The following is a 22,495-nucleotide window of genomic DNA, read 5'->3' on the forward strand; positions in this document are numbered from 1 at the left end:
CACTCCCATAACTTCCATGTTTCCAACCTTGACCTGATCCATGTCGGTGTCTTCCACTACTCTGAGACTGGGAATGACTTACTCTAGATTGGTGATGACTGCTATGTGACTGTTTCCTTATGCTGTCCTTGGACTGCCTATGAGTTTCATGTGACTGTGTATGGCTAGACCCATGTCTCTCTATTGTGTCAGTTCCTAATTGCTTATGGGAAGATGTGTTCTTCCCTTGAACAGAGCCTGAATATGTAGATTTGTCTCCTTTTAGTCCATGGGAGGATCCAAAAGTCTGTGAATGTCTAGTAACTGGTTGCTTCTGAACTGATGTCTGCCCTTGATCTATGACTGATTGTTTAGAACTATCTCCTGCCTGCTCAGTGCTTGATTCATACCTTCCAGTTGTATCAGAAACTGCGTGTTTAGGGAAAGACCTGGAATGTACCTGGCTAGATACGGAGTTCCTTGATGACCCTCTTGAGTGCCTTTCATTATCACTAGATTCACTGACATTGGATCCACTTCTTGGAGACCTATTGGATTTTGACCTGATGGCTTGACCACGTTGAGTCCCAATATGTCCCGTGGTATCTCCTGACTGGCCATGACTAGTCCCCAGTCTCCCTCCAGCTGTGGATCCTGACTCTCCATGTTGAGATCCAGAGTGGCTATGAGAGGATCCTGCATGTGTCTGTGAGGCTCCAGAGTGCCTTTCAGTGTCACTGGACTCACTGACACTAGATCCCCTTCTTGCAGTCTTACTGGATTCTGTCCTGGTGGCTTGACCATACCCAGACCCACTATGTCCCCTGATATCTCCTGACTGGCCATGACTAGTTCCCTGTCTCCCTCTAGCTGTGGATCCTGACTCTGCATGTTGAGATCCAGAGTGGCGATGAGAGGATCTTGCGTGTGTCTGTGGGGCTCCTGAGTGCCTTTCAGTGTCACTGGACTCACTGACACTAGATCCCCTTCTTGCAGTCCTACTGGATTCTGTCCTGGTGGCTTGACCATGCCCAGACCCACTATGTCCCCTGGTATCTCCTGACTGGCCATGACTAGTTCCCTGTCTCCCTCCAGCTGTGGATCCTGACTCTCCATGTTGAGATCCAGAGTGGCTATGAGGGGATCCTGCATGTGTCTGTGAGGCTCCAGAGTGCCTTTCAGTGTCACTGGACTCACTGACACTAGATCCCCTTCTTGTAGTCCTACTGGATTCTGTCCTGGTGGCTTGACCATGCCCAGAGCCACTATGTCTCCTGGTATCTCCTGACTGGCCATGAGTAGTGCCCTGTCTCCCTCTAGCTGTGGATCCTGACTCTGCATGTTGAGATCCAGAGTGGCGATGAGAGGATCCTGCGTGTGTCTGTGGGGCTCCTGAGTGCCTTTCAGTGTCACTGGACTCACTGACACTAGATCCCCTTCTTGTAGTCCTACTGGATTCTGTCCTGGTGGCTTGACCATGCCCAGACCCACTATGTCCCCTGGTATCTCCTGACTGGCCATGGCTAGTTCCCTGTCTCCCTCCAGCTGTGGATCCTGACTCTCCATGCTGAGATCCAGAGTGGCTATGAGGGGATCCTGCATGTGTCTGTGAGGCTCCGGAGTGCCTTTCAGTGTCACTGGACTCACTGACACTAGATCCCCTTCTTGCAGTCCTACTGGATTCTGTCCTGGTGGCTTGACCATGCCCAGACCCACTATGTCCTCTGGTGTCTCCTGACTGGCCCTGTCTCCCTCCAGCTGTGGATCCTGACTCTCCATGTTGAGATCCAGAGTGGCTATGAGGGGATCCTGCGTGTGTCTGTCGGGCTCCAGAGTGCCTTTCAGTGTCACTGGACTCACTGACACTAGATCCCCTTCTTGCAGTCTTACTGGATTCTGTCCTGGTGGCTTGACCATGCCCAGACCCACTATGTCCTCTGGTGTCTCCTGACTGGCCCTGTCTCCCTCCGGCTGTGGATCCTGACTCTCCATGTTGAGATCCAGAGTGGATATGAGGGGATCCTGCGTGTGTCTGTGGGACTCCTGAGTGTCTTTCAGTGTCACTGGACTCACTGACACTAGATCCACTTCTTGCAGTCCTACTGGTTTCTCTCCTGGTTGTTTGACCATGCCCAGACCCACTATGTCCCCTGGTATCTCCTGACTGGCCATGACTAGTTCCCTGTCTCCCTCCAGCTGTGGATCCTGACTCTCCATGCTGAGATCCAGAGTGGCTATGAGGGGATCCTGCATGTGTCTGTGAGGCTCCAGAGTGCCTTTCAGTGTCACTGGACTCACTGACACTAGATCCCCTTCTTGCAGTCCTCCTGGATTCTGTCCTGGTGGCTTGACCATGCCCAGACCTACTATGTCCTCTGGTGTCTCCTGACTGGCCCTGTCTCCCTCCGGCTGTGGATCCTGACTCTCCATGTTGAGATCCAGAGTGGCTATGAGGGGATCCTGCGTGTGTCTGTCGGGCTCCAGAGTGCCTTTCAGTGTCACTGGACTCACTGACACTAGATCCCCTTCTTGCAGTCTTACTGGATTCTGTCCTGGTGGCTTGACCATGCCCAGACCCACTATGTCCTCTGGTGTCTCCTGACTGGCCCTGTCTCCCTCCGGCTGTGGATCCTGACTCTCCATGTTGATATCCAGAGTGGCTATGAGGGGATCCTGCGTGTGTCTGTGGGACTCCTGAGTGTCTTTCAGTGTCACTGGACTCACTGACACTAGATCCACTTCTTGCAGTCCTACTGGTTTCTCTCCTGGTTGTTTGACCATGCCCAGACCCACTATGTCCCCTGGTATCTCCTGACTGGCCATGGCTAGTTCCCTGTCTCCCTCCAGCTGTGGATCCTGACTCTCCATGCTGAGATCCAGAGTGGCTATGAGGGGATCCTGCATGTGTCTGTGAGGCTCCAGAGTGCCTTTCAGTGTCACTGGACTCACTGACACTAGATCCCCTTCTTGCAGTCTTACTGGATTCTGTCCTGGTGGCTTGGCCATGCCCAGACCCACTATGTCCTCTGGTGTCTCCTGACTGGCCCTGTCTCCCTCCAGCTGTGGATCCTGACTCTCCATGTTCAGATCCAGAGTGGCTATGAGGGGATCCTGCGTGTGTCTGTCGGGCTCCAGAGTGCCTTTCAGTGTCACTGGACTCACTGACACTAGATCCCCTTCTCACAGTCCTACTGGATTCTGTCCTGGTGGCTTGACCATGCCTAGACCCACTATGTCCCCTGGTATCTCCTGACTGGCCATGGCTAGTTCCCTGTCTCCCTCCAGCTGTGGATCCTGACTCTCCATGCTGAGATCCAGAGTGGCTATGAGGGGATCCTGCATGTGTCTGTGAGGCTCCAGAGTGCCTTTCAGTGTCACTGGACTCACTGACACTAGATCCCCTTCTTGCAGTCCTACTGGATTCTGTCCTGGTGGCTTGACCATGCCCAGACCCACTATGTCCTCTGGTGTCTCCTGACTGGCCCTGTCTCCCTCCAGCTGTGGATCCTGACTCTCCATGTTGAGATCCAGAGTGGCTATGAGGGGATCCTGCGTGTGTCTGTGGGACTCCTGAGTGCCTTTCAGTGTCACTGGACTCACTGACGCTAGATCCACTTCTTGCAGTCCTACTGGTTTCTCTCCTGGTTGTTTGACCATGCCCAGACCCACTATGTCCCCTGGTATCTCCTGACTGGCCATGACTAGTTCCCTGTCTCCCTCCAGCTGTGGATCCTGACTCTCCATGCTGAGATCCAGAGTGGCTATGAGGGGATCCTGCATGTGTCTGTGAGGCTCCAGAGTGCCTTTCAGTGTCACTGGACTCACTGACACTAGATCCCCTTCTTGCAGTCTTACTGGATTCTGTCCTGGTGGCTTGACCATGCCCAGACCCACTATGTCCTCTGGTGTCTCCTGACTGGCCCTGTCTCCCTCCAGCTGTGGATCCTGACTCTCCATGTTGAGATCCAGAGTGGCTATGAGGGGATCCTGCGTGTGTCTGTGAGGCTCCAGAGTGCCTTTCAGTGTCACTGGACTCACTGACACTAGATCCCCTTCTTGCAGTCTTACTGGATTCTGTCCTGGTGGCGTGACCATGCCCAGACCCACTATGTCCTCTGGTGTCTCCTGACTGGCCCTGTCTCCCTCCAGCTGTGGATCCTGACTCTCCATGTTGAGATCCAGAGTGGCTATGAGGGGATCCTGCGTGTGTCTGTGGGACTCCTGAGTGCCTTTCAGTGTCATTGGACTCACTGACACTAGATCCACTTCTTGCAGTCCTACTGGTTTCTCTCCTGGTTGTTTGACCATGCCCAGACCCACTATGTCCCCTGGTATCTCCTGACTGGCCATGACTAGTTCCCTGTCTCCCTCCAGCTGTGGATCCTGACTCTCCATGTTGAGATCCAGAGTGGCTATGAGGGGATCCTGCGTGTGTCTGTGAGGCTCCAGATTGTCTTTCAGTGTCACTGGACTCACTGACACTAGATCCCCTTCTTGCAGTCTTAGTGGATTCTTTCCTGGTGGCTTGGCCATGCCCAGACCCACTATGTCCCCTGGTATCTCCTGACTGGCCATGGCTAGTTCCCTGTCTCCCTCCAGCTGTGGATCCTGACTCTCCATGTTGAGATCCAGAGTGGCTATGAGGGGATCCTGCATGTGTCTGTGAGGCTCCAGAGTGCCTTTCAGTGTCACTGGACTCACTGACACTAGATCCCCTTCTTGCAGTCTTACTGGATTCTGTCCTGGTGGCTTGACCATACCCAGACCCACTATGTCCCCTGATATCTCCTGACTGGCCATGACTAGTACCCTGTCTCCCTCCAGCTGTGGATCCTGACTCTCCATGTTGAGATCCAGAGTGGCTATGAGGGGATCCTGCGTGTGTCTGTGGGGCTCCTGAGTGCCTTTCAGTGTCACTGGACTCACTGACACTAGATCCACTTCTTGCAGTCCTACTGGTTTCTCTCCTGGTGGTTTGACCATGCCCAGACCCACTATGTCCCCTAGTATCGCCTGACTGGCCATGACTAGTTCCCTGTCTCCCTCTCGCTGTGGATCCTGACTCTCCATGTTGAGATCTAGAGTCGCTATGAGGGGATCCTGCGTGTGTCTGTGAGGCTCCAGAGTGCCTTTCAGTGTCACTGGACTCACTGACACTAGATCCCCTTCTTGCAGTCTTAGTGGATTCTTTCCTGGTGGCTTGGCCATGCCCAGACCCACTATGTCCTCTGGTGTCTCCTGACTGGCCCTGTCTTCCTCTAGCTGTGGATCCTGACTCTCCATGTTGAGATCCAGAGTGGCTATGGGGGGTACCTGTGTGTGTCTGTGGGACTCCTGAGTGCCTTTCAGTGTCACTGGTCTTACTGACACTAGAATCACTTCTTTTAGTCTTACTGGATTCTGTCCTGGTGGTTTGTCCATGACCGGAGTGTCCTTGTGTACTCCTGTCTCCTGACTGTCCTTGAGTTTTTCCCTGTCTCCTTTCAGCTCTTTCCGTTGCTTGACTCTCAGCTGTATCTGATATTGTTTTTCCAGATTTCGGAGACACTTTTCCTGAACTAGTCTCATAGCATTCTTTTCCCTCTACCCTAGAGTCATGCTTGTCATAGCCAGAGGATTGACCTGAGGTCAATTCATGTTTATCATAGCTAGATGACTGCCTTGAGTTGGATCCATGTTGACTATGTGTAGAGGACTTTCCTGAGGATGACCTAGAGTCAGAACTGTAGGATTTCCTTGAGCTGGAACCATGTTGGCCGTAGGTAGACTGACCTGATCTAGATTCATGTTGTTCAAATTCCAAAGAATGACCTGAGCCATTCCCAGAGGCAGGAGACTGATGTTTACTAGATCCATATCCAAAGCTAGAAGATTGACCTGAGCCATATCTATGTTTTGTAGAGGTAGATTGATGTGAACCAGACCCATGTTGTCCAGAACCAAAGGACTGTCCTGAGCCAGTTCTGTGTTCTCCAAAGCCGGAGGTCTGTTTCACACCAGAGGACTGCTCTGAGCCAGACCCATGTTTTCCAACACCAGAGGACTGTCCTGAGCTAGACCCATGCTGACCCAAACCAGAGGACTGTCCTGAACCAGATTCCTGTTTTCCAAAGCTAGAGGACTGACCTGAGCTGGATTCATATTGTTCATAGCCAGAGGACTTTCCCGAGCCAGACCTATGCTGGCTAAAGCCAGAGGCCTGTCCTGAGCTTGACCCATGTTGGCCAAAACAAGAGGACTGGCATGAACCAGAGCCATATCCAAAGTTAGAGGATTGACCAGAGCCTGATCTGTGTTGTCCAAAGCCAGAGGACTGCCCAGAGCCAGACCCATGTTGTCCACATTTAGAAAATTCACTTGAACCTGACTCTTTTTGATGAGAGTTTGAAAAGTGTCCACAAGAACCAGGTCCATGTTGACCATAGGTAGCAGGCTGACTTGTGCCAGACCCATACTGTTCACAGCAAGAGGACTGACTTGAACCTGTTCTCTGTTGTCTTCCACAGTTCTGTGTTTGACCACAAGCTCTAGATCCATATTCTTCCTGACTAGAAGACTGGCTGCAGGAGCTAGACTCATATTGACCATATCCAGAGCACTGACCTGAAATATATCCATGACCTAGTGCACCACTACTTTCTGACTGACATCCTGACTGGGTACAGTTAGATTGATTTCCTTGCCCTCCAAATCTACCTTCCTGACAAGAAGTAGAAACATTTTGTGGCCTTCCACACCCACATGAGTTGCTAGAACCGCATACATAGTTTTGCCTTCCATTGTCTCCTAAGCTTCTAGAACTAGATCCAAGCTTTTGTCCTCCACTCTGTCTCGACTGAGTAGAGTTTGATTCATGTCCACTAGCATCCAATCCATGTGACAGACCACTATGACCTTTCCTTCTCCTGCTCTTTAATCTAGATCCAGATTCATATTCCTTCTCAGATTCCCTAGAGGGACTAACGTGTGACTTGTTTCTTCTTTCTCCCAGCTCCTCAGAGCTGGAACCATGTCTTTCTTTGCCACTACTCCATGAGTGACCAGAGCTAGACCAATGGTGTCTTTTCTCAAATTGCTCTTGGTTTCCTGAGCTGGATAAACCACCTTGCCTTCCCAGCCTCCTGGAGTCTGACCCATGTCTATGTTTCCTAGCTCCCCTTAAGACCTCAGAACCATAACCATGCTCCTCTCCCTCACTCCATCTTGAATGTCTGTAACCTGATTTCTGTCCTGGTGTATCTTCTTCTTCCTCTTCTGTTTCACTTTCTTCCTTTTGGTGTCGATGGCCATGCCTATGCTTCTTTGACCCTGAAGCTTTGCAGTATTCTTTGCTGAGAACCTTGTTGCAGGCCATAGCCAGCTTGAATACCATCAGAAGAAACTCAGTAAAGTCCAGTCTTCGGTCATGATCTCGATCTAGCATGTGCATAATAACATCCACTGTATCTGGATCATCTGGGTTCTGTATATAGGTGACATACCAAAGAAGACCTAGTCAGCCTAGCCCACATAGGAAGGTAACATATTCAGGTAGAGTTGTGGAATTGCGGATGTTTAACATTAGGTAATTTAAATCCAGTCAAGTGTTACTTTAAACTAAATCAGCCTAATAGGACCCAGCAGGTGAGAAGAAGTAATGGAAAAGAATAAAATCTATTGGGAATCCCAGCAGAATACAGCTTAAGGATCTCAGCTAGGGGACTAGTACTCAGGTATAGCATCAAATTGGTACCTGGTATATTTTAGTTTTACGTGCATTTTAAACATTATATGCTGATATATTCTATGTTAGAATCTATCATTTTAAAGGTAATAGCTGAGTTCTTCCCAAGTAGATGGAAGAAATACTCTCTTGTTTGAAGTTTTTAGTCATCCTGGCTACTTGCTCAGCTCTCCCTGTAGATGTTTCCATCTCTATACTTTTTATTACAAATTTGAAAGGGCAATCTTTTATGTTTTAGCACACATTTATATTCTGTTTTTTTTTTCAGAAGGGGCAACCTAGAAGCATGAAAAAGTCTGAAGGCCTACATGGTGGGTATGCACAGGAAAATGAAAAAACCTTCACCTTTCTAAAAATAATGTCCCAGAAGACTTTCTGATGTTCCCGAAAAGTACACTCCTAGAGTTGTTCCAAAAACCATTGAGAGTGTATACTTTTTAGCTAATCTTTGGTTGTATAACAGAGAATTTACAAGACCCTAGAAGCCTTCAGTCCTGGTATATGGATTCTCACCTTCAGAATTGGACGGAACTCTTTCTCCAGAAGTTCCTTTAGTTCATCCTTGCTCAGTGTGCCACATTCCCCATCTTGTTTGGTGTATTTGTAGAAAACATCAATGACTGTGACAACACTTCTCAAGAGGTCAGTCATCTTTTTGCAAGTTTAAGTGAACCTGTAGAAAAAAGAAACAAAAGACATTATTATTCATGTTCTTTTTTAAAAATTTAGAAACAATTCTGATTTTAATAATAATCATGATGATTTTTCAAATCTCTTCTCTCTTTTAAACCTAAAATACTATTGTATTGCATGCAGAACTGGGTGTGATGCCAAAACAATGAATTCTGTTACGCTGAAAAGAAATAAAAAAAAAGAAACCCTAAAAAACTTCAACAAGTAAGGCTGTAACCCATCAATACAGTGAAAATTGTTAATTTTGAGTTACTTAGATAAGATCAAGTCATTGTTGCTGACTGAACTAGGATTAGAGCTCAGATCTTTATGTCCTGGATGGATATAGCCCTTACATAATGTCTCTACACTTTGTGTACTTTGATGTTTTGGGTGTTGTCCTGGAGCTTCCACAGTTTCTAGAACCACCCAGATGTATTGTACCAGTCTCTCTGGTTAGTTTCACTGGTTCTTTTGAGTCAAAAGTGACCTACCTTGTATCATAACCATTTCTCCTCTGGACACTAGAAACTAAACAGGATTGTTAAGGCCTTCAGCAAATAAACAATGAGCAAGTTACCCATTACCTTGGTGATACAGAACCATGAGATAGCCCTCAGAAGAGCTCAGGAACTATCCTAATCTTAGTTTCAACCAAACACTTCGATCTTATCTTTTTCAATAACCAGGGAGAAAGGCTCAGCAATGCAGACAGTACGTTTCCTAGTGGATGAGTGGATCATAGAGACTGAGGCACTGACATTGAATAGGGAAGGGACTTTACACCAGTGCTGGCCTCCTCTCTACTTCAGCTGGCCAACCCAGGAAAAAAAATGGCATAAAAAAGACTAGGAAGATAGTGTGGAATAGTCTAGAAGAAGGTGAATTTCTTGCATTATTCATCTTGGCAATAAGAAATTTATTCTAAAAAGACCCCAGGATAAATGAAACCAACCAAATAAATAAAAAAAAGAAAAGAAAAAGAAACAAGAATGAAATGGCCAAATATATATTAACTCTGACTTAACTCTTACTCCTGAATTTCTAATGTGGGCAACAATCAATCAAATATCCATCAATGTAACTGGATGAATTTTCTCTCACCTGGTTCACCAAAGGAACACGTAGGATAAATCCTGATGCAGCTTGCAGGGTGACCAGTGGATTGAGATAGTGACCTTTATATAGCTTAAAATATGTGGGTGCTCTCCTCTGTGGGATGGACTACTGATTCATTTCTAATCAAATCTAACCCCACCTCTGTCATGTTTATCTTCCTACTTCTTCACATTCTTATCTTTGAGGTGATTGCAAAAAGGATGGTGCTGGTTCAACTTCCAGTATGAGGACATGTTGTAGGACACTTTTTTTCAGGGTCATACACTTGTGAAAATCAGAGAATATATTTTTGAGGACTCGTGTAGTTCATTCTTTTTATTTAGTACCCACAATAAGTAATGAAGTGTAAGATACTTGATAGCTGTGCAATGAATGCATATTCAATTGAAAATGAACATAGGCCATGAGCCTTACCTAACTGATATCTTTTTTGCAATAATAATATCTACCAGTTATTGAGAATTTACTATGTGCTTGATATTGTGCTCGATATTGTGAAATTTTTCAAATTTCATCTCATTTAATCTTTATCAGATTTCTATGAGATTTGATTGTTTATTCCATGAGAAATCATTAAGAAGCATGAGTCTTCTTCAGGGTCACACAGTCTGTAGTTGGAGGAATTGGGGTTTGAATCTGTAGCTGCCTTATTATAAGGTCTTTTCTCTCTTTTTTTAAATTTTATTTTTTTCAGTGTTCCAAGATCCATTTTTTTGCACCATACCCAGTGCTCCATGCAATACATGTCCTCCTTAACCATCATATTAGCTTACCTCTGTATATCTATCACATACACCTATTATGTAGAAAATTTATGCACTGTTTTAGGAGTGTCAGGCCCATCCAAATACAAAAAGTACAAAAGAGTGATATAAGGAGTACTGTCAGCCAGGAAGACAAGATAAAAGCTATGTACTGAATATGTACTGAATAACTTAACATAATAAAAAAAAGAAATATTCTTTGACCCCATGAAGGCTTTTTTCTAAGCTACAAAAGTATGCATTAATAGGTTATACACAAAAGTGATGTTTTAAGAACTGTTCAGGGTGAATCTAGAGTGAACTTTCTTCTTGGGATTTTTTTCTGTCATCTTACTATCCATTGGTTATCTGACAGCTTTGGACCTAGGCCCTTGGGCAAATGTTATTTATATATATAAAATCTATCAAATATAATATCTTACAGAAGTGAAAACGATCAGAAAGTTGTATTAGGCATGGAGATGCAGCTATTCTGTACTTTACCACCAGGTGATGATTCTTCTGCTTCTGCTGAAGATAGCAGCTGTCATTACTTAAATGCTTACTATCTTCTCTATCTTCTAGGCATGCTGGCTTTACATATTTATTTATTTATTTATTTATTTTTAAAGTTTTTTTTTTAAAAAAGAATTTGTTTACTTACTTGACTGAAAGAGAGAGAGAGAGAGAAAGAGCAGACACAAGCAGGGGGAGTGGCAGGCAGAGGGAGAAGCAGCATCCCCGCTGAGCAAGGAGCTCAATGTGGGACTTGATTCTAGGACACTGGGATCATGATCTGAGCAGATACTTAACTAACTGAGCCACCCAGGTGCCCTTATCTATTTATTCTTTACAGTAACTCTGTAAGGTCAATATTGATGTCATTCTCATTTTACAAATAAGGTAATGAAAGCATAGAGAAATTTAATAATTTGTCCAAAATCAAGGCTAGTAATTGGGAGCACTGAGACAGAAACCCATGCTATTTCTGAAAGTTGCGCACATCTATAACCACATCTATAGGACATACTTGGGGGTGAGGAAGGTTGATTCCTATCTGGGTGATCCTCCAGGGAAGCTATCTTAAATTATTCACCCCACTATCTAGACAGTGCCTAGAATTTAGTAAATACTTAGATTGGGTCTCTGTTTACAAAATAATGGTTACATCACTGAAATATACCCATTACTCTCATATCCAGGGAGCCCTACACCAAAATGGCCATGCAGAAAGTTGTATTGTCCCCTGAATACTGTGGTCATTTTCAATGGTAGGCATCTTTTGGAGCTGTGCTTGTTTTTGCTGAGATGACTGCAATGTCAGGAAGATTTTCAGAGCCCAGACTTCACACCAAGACAGGTTTTAAAGCCCCACTTGCATGGTAACTCCAGCTTAGAACTTTGAATCCAGTTCCATTGCTTGCCTCTTTGGAACTCCACTATGCACTCTTGTATGTTCTGCATGTGCAGGTTTCTCTTCTTCTTCTGACTTGCTAACAGGGAAAGAGTAGCAGTGAGAATGATTTTGAGCTCCAATCTGAGCTCTATCATTTCCTGGCTATGTTCCTTGGAAAGTTCTTTAATCCTCTGAGCCTCAGTTTTCCAACTTTATAAAAGTGGGAATAATAACACTGACCTCACTAGTGGAGGTTGCTTAAGATAACATCACATGTAGGAGGCACTCAATCATGTTAGGTAAAATTAAGTTAGAAGCCAACAGTAGCTGGCTGCTTTAACGACAGAAATACTATTTCTCTGTGTAAAGCATGATAACTCATGATTATTTTTATTTAAAAAATAACAGCTTTATTGAGATACAATTTACACACCATAAAATTCAACCTTTTAAGTTGTACAATTAAGTTGTTTTTAGTATAGTTATAGAGTTGTGCAACTAAGTCAGGCTGGTCATGGTATCTGTGTCCTTAAATAATTTACCTCACTTGGTAGTGCTTCAGTTTTCCCTCTGTAATAAGCACAAAGAGGTGTTAGTGGTCCACAAGAGGATCCATGTCAGACCATTTCAGCTGGAACTCTCAGAAACAGTTAGGGTCCTCCAGAGCTCCACTTTTTGGAAAGGAACCAAAGTGATGATCTCTAAGGATTGATTGTATGACACCTGCAGAGATTTTTGCCTGCCTGGGTTCTGAAAGACAGTTTAGTCCAGTGAAGCAGAACCCTGGAGCCTGGAGCTAGGGTGCAGTCTCAGCTATACCATTTCTCTGGGTCTGGGCCTCCTTCTTGACCTATTCTACTTATCTCATCACTCTCTGCTCATTCCACATTTATACTGTTCTGAGTTCTCTTCAATTTTAGGTCCATTTGGTGAACCTGGTGCATTATTGGCCACTGGATTGTCTTGAGGCAGAAGCAATAACTTGGAATGTTAAAAATAGCTATCATTATACCTATGGAACTACCAGCTTTTGTTTTTTTCTTCACTGAATATCAGCTGAATTTTGTTTCCATGGCTCATCCTGTTCAAGCATGAGTTAAGTTAAAGTACTTCTGCTTTGGCTTCTTATCATGTTCAAATGGAATTCCGTGAGGAATTGCCTTAGGGCCCAAGTGGGGCTGTGCCTGTCATAACAAGCAAGCACTTTCTCTGTGGTGGGACTCTTAGGAGCCCTAATTTTGGGGTTTTTCAATGAACTCTCCTAAGAGCTGATACCTGGGTGCTGCTTTAGGAGACTGGAGCATATTAAATGCCTCTTTTTTCTAAAAGTGGTTTAGGGAGCTGTTCTTGACTCATGGTATGATGCAGTAGGAAGAACATTGACTTTGTAGTTAGACAGACTGTTTCTATACACAAGTTCCAACATACTCCCTGTAGTACCTTGGACAAGTTTTTAAATTGGTGTCTCTGTTTCTGCACCTATGAGATAATGAGGATAATATCAGACATGTGGGAATTAGATGAGATAAAATTAGGATACTGTTGAGTACCTGATATGAATTTAACACATTCTCTTTTCTTTTCCTTCTTATTCTCAAGTTTAATCTGATTAGCAGTTTATCTGTAGTATTAGGATGTGTTGGTTCCTGGATATGATTCTTTTTTTTTCAAATTGATTTATTTATTTTCAGAAAAACAGTATTCATTATTTTTTTTTCTTTTTTTAAAAATTTATTTATTTATTTTCAGAAAAACGGTATTCATTATTTTTTCCTGGATATAATTCTTAACTCTTTTCACTCCTGGTAGCCACTCTTCTGAAGTGAAATCAGAGGCCAATTGGGATGAACTGTTGGAACCCAGCCTTCAAAGGAGTTTTGCATTTCTGTTATGAAAAGTCCATGAGGAAGGTGGAACCACTAGCTTCACCAGATCAGAATGCCCCCAGATTCCTTTTTTATTTTACCACATTTTGTTGGTATCTCAAGACCCATGTGCTGGAGCAATCATCTCACAAAGAGATGCTGCTGACAGACACACCTAGGCTTTCAGTCTGGAATAGGAGGCTTCAGCAACTTCTGTCCAGATCTAACTGAGATGACCATCTGGAACCTCTAGATGTTCATTAAATTCTACTTGGGGCCATTTCTGAAGGCTGTGTCTCAGATATTTAAATGGTTCTTGTCACAATATCAATTACCTGTGATGACAGTACTGATTTTGGAGACTTTCTGGCTACATAAACCTAACTCGAAAAGGAGAGGAACTTGTATTACCACTGAAATTCTAGGATTCACTAGATGATCCAGAATTTGTGTTTTGACAAGTAAGACAGCTGATTTTTTTTTCTTAAAAGAATCTGGAACATGTACCAAAGTAAGTTCCTTGAAAGGCTGTATGTATGTGCCCAAAATGTTGGGAGAGACTCCTCCTTCAAAGCATTTAGAGCAGTATGTCCTTTTAAATATAATTTGGTAGATATTGGAACACTGAAAAATATAAAATTAAAAAAGAAAAAAATAATTTGGTAGGTGAAAATATTGACATTTTTTTTTATTTCCAGCATAACAGTATTCATTATTTTTGCACCACACCCCGTGCTCCATGCAATCCGTGCCCTCTATAATACCCACCACCTGGTACCCCAGCCTCCCACCCCCCGTCCCTTCAAAACCCTCAGATTGTTTTTCAGAGTCCATAGTCTCTCATGGTTCACCTCCCCTTCCAATTTCCCCCAACTCCCTTCTCCACTCTAAGTCCCCATGTCCTCCATGCTATTTGTTATGCTCCACAAATAAGTGAAACCATATGATAATTGACTCTCTCTGCTTGACTTATTTCACTCAGCATAATCTCTTCCAGTCCCGTCCATGTTGCTACAAAAGTTGGGTATTCATCCTTTCTGATGGATAAACCTGGTGATTCACAGACCTGTACCCCTGGGGATAGAGTATTATGCCTCCATCAGAAAGGATGAAAATATTGACATTTTAATCACGAATTTTATTTTGGAATCATTTAAAAGTATTTGGGATCATGTTTGGTAAATTAAAAGAATAATGCATGAAGTTAAAAAACATAGAGTCCCTTGTTCAGTAATGAGGACTGAGTGATACACTCACCTAATGGATCACTGAACATTGTATCAAGAACTGGAGAAAGGGAAACCTTCTTAAACTGTTAGTGGGAATGCAAGTTGGTGCAGCCACTTTGGAAAACAGTGTGGCGATTCCTTAAGAAATTAAAAATAGAGCTTCCCTATGACCCTGCAATTACACTACTGGGTATTTACCCCAAAGATACAGATGTAGTGAAAAGAAGGGCAATCTGTACCCCAATGTTTATAGCAGCAATGGCCACGGTCGCCAAACTGTAGAGAGAACCAAGATGCCCTTCAACGGATGAATGAATAAGGAAGATGTGGTCCATATACACTATGGAGTATCATGCCTCCATCAGAAAGGACAAATACCCAACTTTTGTAGCAACATGGACGGGACTGGAAGAGATTATGCTGAGTGAAATAAGTCAAGCAGAGAGAGTCAATTATCATATGGTTTCACTTATTTGTGGAGCATAACAAATAGCATGGAGGACAAGGGGAGATGCAGAGAAGGGAGTTGAGGGAAATTGGAAGGGGAGGTGAACCATGAGAGACTATGGACTCTGAAAAACAATTTGAGGGTTTTGAAGGGGTCGGGGGTGGGAGGTTGGGGGAACCAGGTGGTGGGTATTATAGAGGGCACAGATTGCATGGAGCACTGGGTGTGGTGCAAAACAATGAAAACTGTTACGCTGGAAAGAAAAAAAAAAGATCATAAATAGTTTAAGTACGGAAAAAATAACTAATGATGAACTATACCTTGGCTAATTGAATTTAAATAAAAAGGAAAGAATGAAAATAAATAAAATGGGTTTTAGTCATTGGGAAAACTGTTGAAGATTTAGGTATGTCTTCAAGGTAATTACATTTGTTTGGGATTATTTATGAGGCTGGAATTTTCCATCACTCCCTTTAATTGGTGCTATCCTGTTTGAAGAAGTATTGAGGATTTGCCATTTGGGATTTCTCAGGGTGCATTTGCATACATGTGCATCTGCCCACACAAATATATAGATGTGAATATGTACCTATTCATCCCTAAATCACCATGAAGTTCAGTGAGAGAAGATTTGCTCTAGAATAACCAATAAGGTTGTTTTTTTCATGTATCATGGATGGAAGAAATTGACAAAAATTATATCTTAGGTTGCCTGGGAATAGTCCTAGAGATATTTGAATAGCCCTAGAGAAAATAAACTAGACCTCTATGAGTTAATAGCTATCAGGCTTAGATTTTGTTAATTTTGGATTAATTTCATTGATTGTTACCATTAACTCTGATGATCTCACTTGTTTTCTTTTTTGCATTTATTTTTATTTTTTTCACTTAAACGTAGAATCTTCTTCTTATTATTTTTTCATTTGTTTCCCTTTAAAGTTAATTATGTTTATTTTACTTATTATAAATATAGTTACTCCACCCATGTGCTAATTCCTTGCTTCTGACACCATGTTTCAGAGCTTGAACCATCTGGGATTAGTCAGTTTAAATCACCTCTGAGCATCTGGACTCCAAAAGGAAGGATAAGAAAGTGAGATTTATGAAAAACCATATCTGCAGTGTCTTATTTTTTATGTTAATAAATTTATTTTTAAAGTTAAATTTAAATTTTTATTATGTTCAGTTAGGCAGTATATAGCGCATTGTTAGTTTTTTTTATTAAATTGATTTATTTATTTTCAGAAAAACAGTATTCATTATTTTTTCACCACACCCAATGCTCCATGCAATCTGTGCCCTCTGTAATACCCACCACCTGGTACCCCAACCTCCCACCCCACCCCACATCATTAGTTTTTGAAGTAGTGTTTAACAATGCATTAGTTGTGTATAACACCCAGTGCTTGCCACAACATATGTTGTGATGTGGAGTGTCTCATTTTGATGTGGAGTGTCTCATTTTTATTTTAGTAGGAGGTTTCTTCCTTGGGGACTGGTATTTTCACCAGCTTATCAAAGTAATTGCAAAGGGCATAGAGAGCAATTATTTTATGTTAACTATTAAAGGATGACTATGGGATTGACCTCTAATCCAGTTGCTTCACCCACTGCCACCTGGTTTTGTGCAAGTCAAAGACCCGTGGAATAGAATTGTTTCCTGAAGGTCCAGGACCTCTTGTTTAGGGAAACAAATACTTAGCTTTTTAAGATGTTCAAAGATGATATTCTATTCATTTTTGAGATGGTTATGGCTTGAGAGGTAGATGGATTCATGGAGGGTGGGGCTTGAGGTCTTTGACACAAGAGGAGAGGCTATTAGCCTAGACCTCTTCCAGGGCCTTTCTCACACACATTTCCTAAGTCTGGTTCATGCAGAATAATTCAGGGCAAACACAGGGTAGGACTCTTGAAGGAATGTTTCTTGGGTTCTCCCTAAAGACTAAAACAAAATCTATTAGCAAACTTGTTTATCCTAGTGATTAAGAGCATAACGCTTGGAATTTGACAAATCCGGGTTGGAATCCTGCCGGATTATGTGACTTAATATTAGTTATGTGACTTAATATTTCCATAAATATGGGGAATTTCCTTCAGAGGGTAGTTATAAAATTTAGAAGAATTAATTTGAATGCCTGAAACAAAGTAACCATTCAGTAAGAGGCAAAGAGGGCATGTGAAATGACAAGCACTGCATGTTATATTCAACTAATGAATCATTGAACATTAATACCAGAAACTAATGATGTACTATACCTTGGTTAATTGAATTTAAATTAAAAAAGAGGCAGAAATTGCTACTTTTTTAAACTTAAAGAAAAGCCCATCTATTTTTTTTGGCATTTGCTTGAAATATTATTTTCTGTGTCCATTTTGTGGATTATATCATCAACGTGGATGTCCCTCTTATCAGTTTGTTTTGAGAGCCAAAATTATATGTAAGATACTGTGCTCTGGATTAATCAGCTTCTCATTCTGGCCCAGTTGGCTAGTGTGTCATGTTGATTAAAAGTAATTATAATGCCAATAATGTTGATGCTGTTTTTGGTGATGATGATGATGACACAAAATCTGTTCATAATGAGGATAGGATCCTCAGATGAAATCTATTTATTTTTTTGCAACAGGTCAAAGCACAGGATTGAGATTTGCCTGTAGGGTACATAGATCGTCTTCTTCTTTCTCTTCCAATCACTCTATAACTGATCTACTCTGAGGGATGGGGAGTGGTATGGTACATTTATTCTGCTTTTCTAATATATAGCCTTTCTTTTTCTGATTATGTGCTAGCCCCTGGAAGTCCCTTCCTGGTTGGTTGCCTATGGTTCTTACGTACCTCATCTTCACCAGAAATGCTTTCTTTCCCCAAATCTAGAGACCATGGAGCTTTATAAGTAGAAAAATTTTTCTGTCTCTTCTTTCATAAAGAAGCCAGATTTCTGGCAATTTGTAATGGATTATGGATTTATGGATTCCTTACTGTCTTTTACCCTCCTACTCCCATAGTATTATTTTTGTTAAAGATTTTATGTATTGGGGAGCCTTGGTGGCTCAGTTGGTTGAGCATCTGCCTTCAGATCAGGTCATGATCTCAGGGTCCTGGGATTGAGCCTCGCATCGGGCTCTCAACTCAGTGGCAAGTCTCCTTCTCCCTCTGCCTCTGTGATCCCTCTCCCTCTGTGATTGTTTTTGCTCTCTTTAAAATAAATAAAATCTTTATTTATTTATGACAGAGATAGCAAGAGAGGGAATACAAGTGCAAGGGAGGTGAAGAGGAAGAAGCAGTCTCCCCGCTGAACAGGGAGCCCAATATGGGGTTTGATCTCAGGACCCTGGGATCATGACCTGAGCTTAAGGCACATGCTTAATGAATGAGCCACTCAGGCACCCCATAAATAAAATGTGTGTGTGTGTGTGTGTGTGTGTGTTTGTGTGCGTGTGCACATGTGTGTGTGTAGAAGAATGAAACTTGACCATTATCTTACACCATACACAAAATAAACTGTAAATGGATAAAAGACCTCAACATGAGGCAGGAATCCATCTGAATCCCAGAGCAGAACATAGGCAGTAACCTTTTCAACATCAGCCGCAGAAACTTCTTTCAAGATATGTCTCCAAAGGTAAAGGAAACAAAAGCAAAAATGAACTTTTGGGACTTCATCAAGATCAAAAGCTTTGGAGAACAGTGTGGAGATTCCTCAAGAAATTAAAAATAGAGCTTCCCTATGACCCTGCAATTGCACTACTGAGTATTTACCCCAAAGATACAGATGTAGTGAAAAGAAGGGCAATCTGTACCCCAATGTTTATAGCAGCAATGGCTACGGTCACCAAACTGTGGAAAGAACCAAGATGCCCTTCAACAGATGAATGGATAAGGAAGATGTATTCCATATACACTATGGAGTATCATGCCTCCATCAGAAAGGATGAATACCCAACTTTTGTAGCAACATGGATGGGACTGGAAGAGATTATGCTGAGTGAAATAAGTCAAGCAGAGAGAGTCAATTATCATATGGTTTCACTTATTTGTGGAGCATAACAAATAGCATGGAGGACATGGGGAGTTAGGAGAAGGGAGTTGAGGGAAATTGGAAGGGGAGGTGAACCATGAGAGACTATGGACTCTGAAAAACAATCTGAGGGTTTTGAAGGAGCAGGGGTGGGGGGTCAGGGTACCAGGTGGTGGGTATTAGAGAGGGCACTGATTGCATGGAGCACTGGGTGTGGTGCAAAAATAATGAATACTGTTATGAGTGGAGAAGGGAGTTGGGGGAAATTGGAAGGGGAGGTGAACCATGAGAGACTATGGACTCTGAAAAACAATCTGAGGGTTTTGAAGGGACGGGGGGTGGGAGGCTGGGGTACCAGGTGGTGGGTATTATAGAGGGCACGGATTGCATGGAGCACGGGGTGTGGTGCAAAAATAATGAATACTGTTATGCTGGAAATAAAAAAAAATAATTTATTAAAAAAAATAATAAATTAAAAAAAATCTTAAAAAAAAAGATCAAAAGCTTCTGTACAGCACAGGAAACAGTCAACAAAACAAAGAGGCAACCCACGGAATGGCAGAAGATATTAGCAAATGACAGTACAGACAAAGGGCTGATATCCAAGATTTATAAAGAACTCCTCAAACTCAACACACATGAAACAGATAATCATGTCAAAAAATGGACAGAGGACATGAACAGATACTTCTCCAATGAAGACATACAAATGGCTAACAGACACATGAAAAAATGTTCATCATCATTAGGCATCAGGGAGATTCAAATCAAAACCACACGTGTAAGGTGTAATACCAACTTACACCTGTTAGAATGGCCAAAAATAACAAGACAGTAAACAACATGTGTTGGAAACGATGTGGAGAAAGGCAAATCCTCTTGTACTGTTGGTGGGAATGCAAGTTGGCACAGCCACTTTGGAAAACAGTGTGGATATTCCTTAAAGAAATTAAAAATAGAGTTACCCTATGACCCTGCAATTGCACTACTGGGTATCGACCCCAAAGATACAGATGTAATGAAAAGAAGGGCCATCTGTATCCCATTGTTTATAGCAGCAATGGCCATAGTCACCAAACTGTGGAAAGATTCAAGATGCCCTTCAACAGATGAATGGATAAAGAAGATATGGTCCTTATATGCTATGGAGTATTATGTCTCCATCAGAAAGGATGAATACCCAGTTCTTGTATCAACATGGACAGGATTGGAAGAGATTATGGTGAGTTAAATAAATCAAGCAGAGAGAGTCAATTATCATATGGTTTTGCTTATTTGTGGAGCATAAGGAATAACATGGAGGATATGGGGAGATGAAGAGGAGAAGTGAGTTGGGAGAAATTGGAGTGGGAGATGAGCCATGAGAGATTGTGGACTCTGAGAAACAAACTGAGGGTTTTGGAGGGAAGGGTGTTGCAAGGTTGGGTGAGCCTGCTGGTGAGTATTATGGAGGACACATATTGCATGGAGCACTGGATGTGGTGCATAAACAATGAATTCTGGAATACTGAAAAGAAATTTTAAAAATAAATAAAAATTTAAAAAACTTTTAATTTTTATTTTTTAAATTTTGTATAACTTTTTATTTTTAATCTTATTTTATTATTATTTTTATTTTTTCAGTGTTCCAAGACTCATTGTTTGTGCACCACACCCAGTGCTCCATGAACTAAGTGCCCTCCTTAATACCCACCACCAGGCTCATTATTCACCTACACCCGTCCTTTCCAAAACCTTGCTTCTTTCTCAGAGTTCATAGTCTCTCATGCTTTGTCTTCCCCTCCGATTTCCCCCAATTCACTTTTCCTTTCCTTCTACTGTCCTTCATGTTATTCCTTATGCTCCACATGTTATTCCTTATGTTCCATGTGGAGCACAAGGAATAAAAAACAAAAGCATAAGGATTAAAAAACATCTTTTTTATTAAAAAAAGATTTTGTTTAGGGACATCTGGGTGGCTCAGTTGGTTAAGCGGCTGCCTTCCGCTCAGGTCATGATCCCAGTGTCCTGGGATCGAGTTCCACATCGGGCTCCTTGCTCAGCATGGAGCCTGCTTCTCCCTTTGCCTCCATCTGCCAGTGCTCTCTCTCTCTGACAAATAAATAAATTAAAAAAAAAGATTTTGTATATTTGACAGGGAGAGAGTGAGAGTGTACAAGCAGGGGGATCATCAGAGGGAGAGGGAGAACCAGACTCTCCACTGAGCAGGGAGCTCAATGTGGGACTCTATCCCAGGACTCTGGGATCACGACCTTGAGCTGAAGGCAGACATTTAACTGACTGAGCCACCCAGGTGCCAACATAGAAAGAATTCTTTTGTTTTTAAACAGGTCCTTAGTTTTTATTGTATTTTCAATGATTCATTTGTTATGTATAACACCCACTCCTCATCCCATCATGTACCCTCCTTAATATCCAACCCCTAGTTAATCCATTCAAAAGAATTGTGATAGAGAAGTAGTTTTGTGTAAATTGGATTGGTATAAATATCAGGAAGACATTTACTGACTGAAGCATATTTTGCAGCTTTAGAAACTTCCTCTACCTACATATAAAGCTGAACCATCAAGTCCAGCCACTTCTTTGTTCAGCAAGTTGCTCAAACCTGCCAGTGTCTAGAGTTCAGCTGAAGTAGAACCCAACCCATTTAGGTGTTTAAGTAAAGCCAGAGGCAGGTTGAGTCAGGTACATACCAGCCAAGTTCAGATCCTGCCTGCCGCTGTAAGACTGGTTCTCTCATCTCTTAATTCCACAACCCTGCAATCTAGGGCCTAGGCTGGGCCATTTGTCAAATAGCATTGTGAATGATAAGGCAGACTGGATCTCTATTTTGGGAACAGTAGTGAAGGGAAGGTCCTTTGTATATCAATTTAAATATAGATTCTATACTCCTGCCCTAAGAAATACAGAGGTTGGTGGTTGTCCTAAACTATACCTATGTCAAGTTCATGGCAGAGGACCGTACTTCAACACTTAGCCAATTTGAAACAAGAGTCAATCCCATAGACTTTATTATTATACCCAAGAAATATTCACAGGAGCAGATATTTGTTGGTTTATTGGGAAAGGAATAGAGGAGAAAGTACCAAATGTACAATAGTGCTCATCCTCTAGACACAGTCACAATAATAGGAGAGCCACTCCCAAAACTTTCTGTGAAAATATACAAGATAAATATGAGAAAGTATAATGAAAATAACTCTAGATTATTCCTGACTTCTTTCTTTTACACCTCAAAGACACACTGTCAACAAATCCTACCAATTCTACCTTCAGATTATAACCAGAATCTGCACAATTCT

The 22,495-nt window shown here is 42.5% G+C and overlaps 1 protein-coding gene across 1 annotated transcript; it reads right to left on the minus strand.

Moving 5' to 3' along the window:
- Positions 1–336: 336 nt before the first annotated feature.
- On the minus strand, positions 337–5,642 carry LOC116567344. Its single transcript, XM_032302342.1, has 4 exons — positions 4,528–5,642; positions 3,652–3,876; positions 3,214–3,438; positions 337–1,698 (listed from the first exon to the last, which is right to left on the minus strand). The coding sequence occupies exons 1-4, from the start codon at positions 5,545–5,547 to the stop codon at positions 337–339; spliced, it is 2,832 nt and encodes a 943-aa protein (XP_032158233.1). The 5' UTR covers positions 5,548–5,642.
- Between the last annotated feature and the right edge of the window lie 16,853 nt (positions 5,643–22,495).

The sequence above is a fragment of the Mustela erminea genome, chromosome 10 (genome assembly GCF_009829155.1).
Source record: "Mustela erminea isolate mMusErm1 chromosome 10, mMusErm1.Pri, whole genome shotgun sequence".
NCBI classification, from domain to species: Eukaryota; Metazoa; Chordata; class Mammalia; order Carnivora; family Mustelidae; genus Mustela; species Mustela erminea.

Excerpts from the sequence above, each read along its gene's own strand:
- LOC116567344 (XM_032302342.1), bottom strand. The coding sequence starts at position 5,547 with ATGAGACTAGTTCAGGAAAAGTGTCTCCGAAATCTGGAAAAACAATAT. Across the intron at positions 3,877-4,527 it reads GTCAGGAGATACCAGGGGAC|ATAGTGGGTCTGGGCATGGT; the intron begins ATAGTGGGTCTG and ends ACACCAGAGGAC. Across the intron at positions 1,699-3,213 it reads GTCAGGAGATACCAGGGGAC|ATAGTGGGTCTGGGCATGGT; the intron begins ATAGTGGGTCTA and ends ACACCAGAGGAC.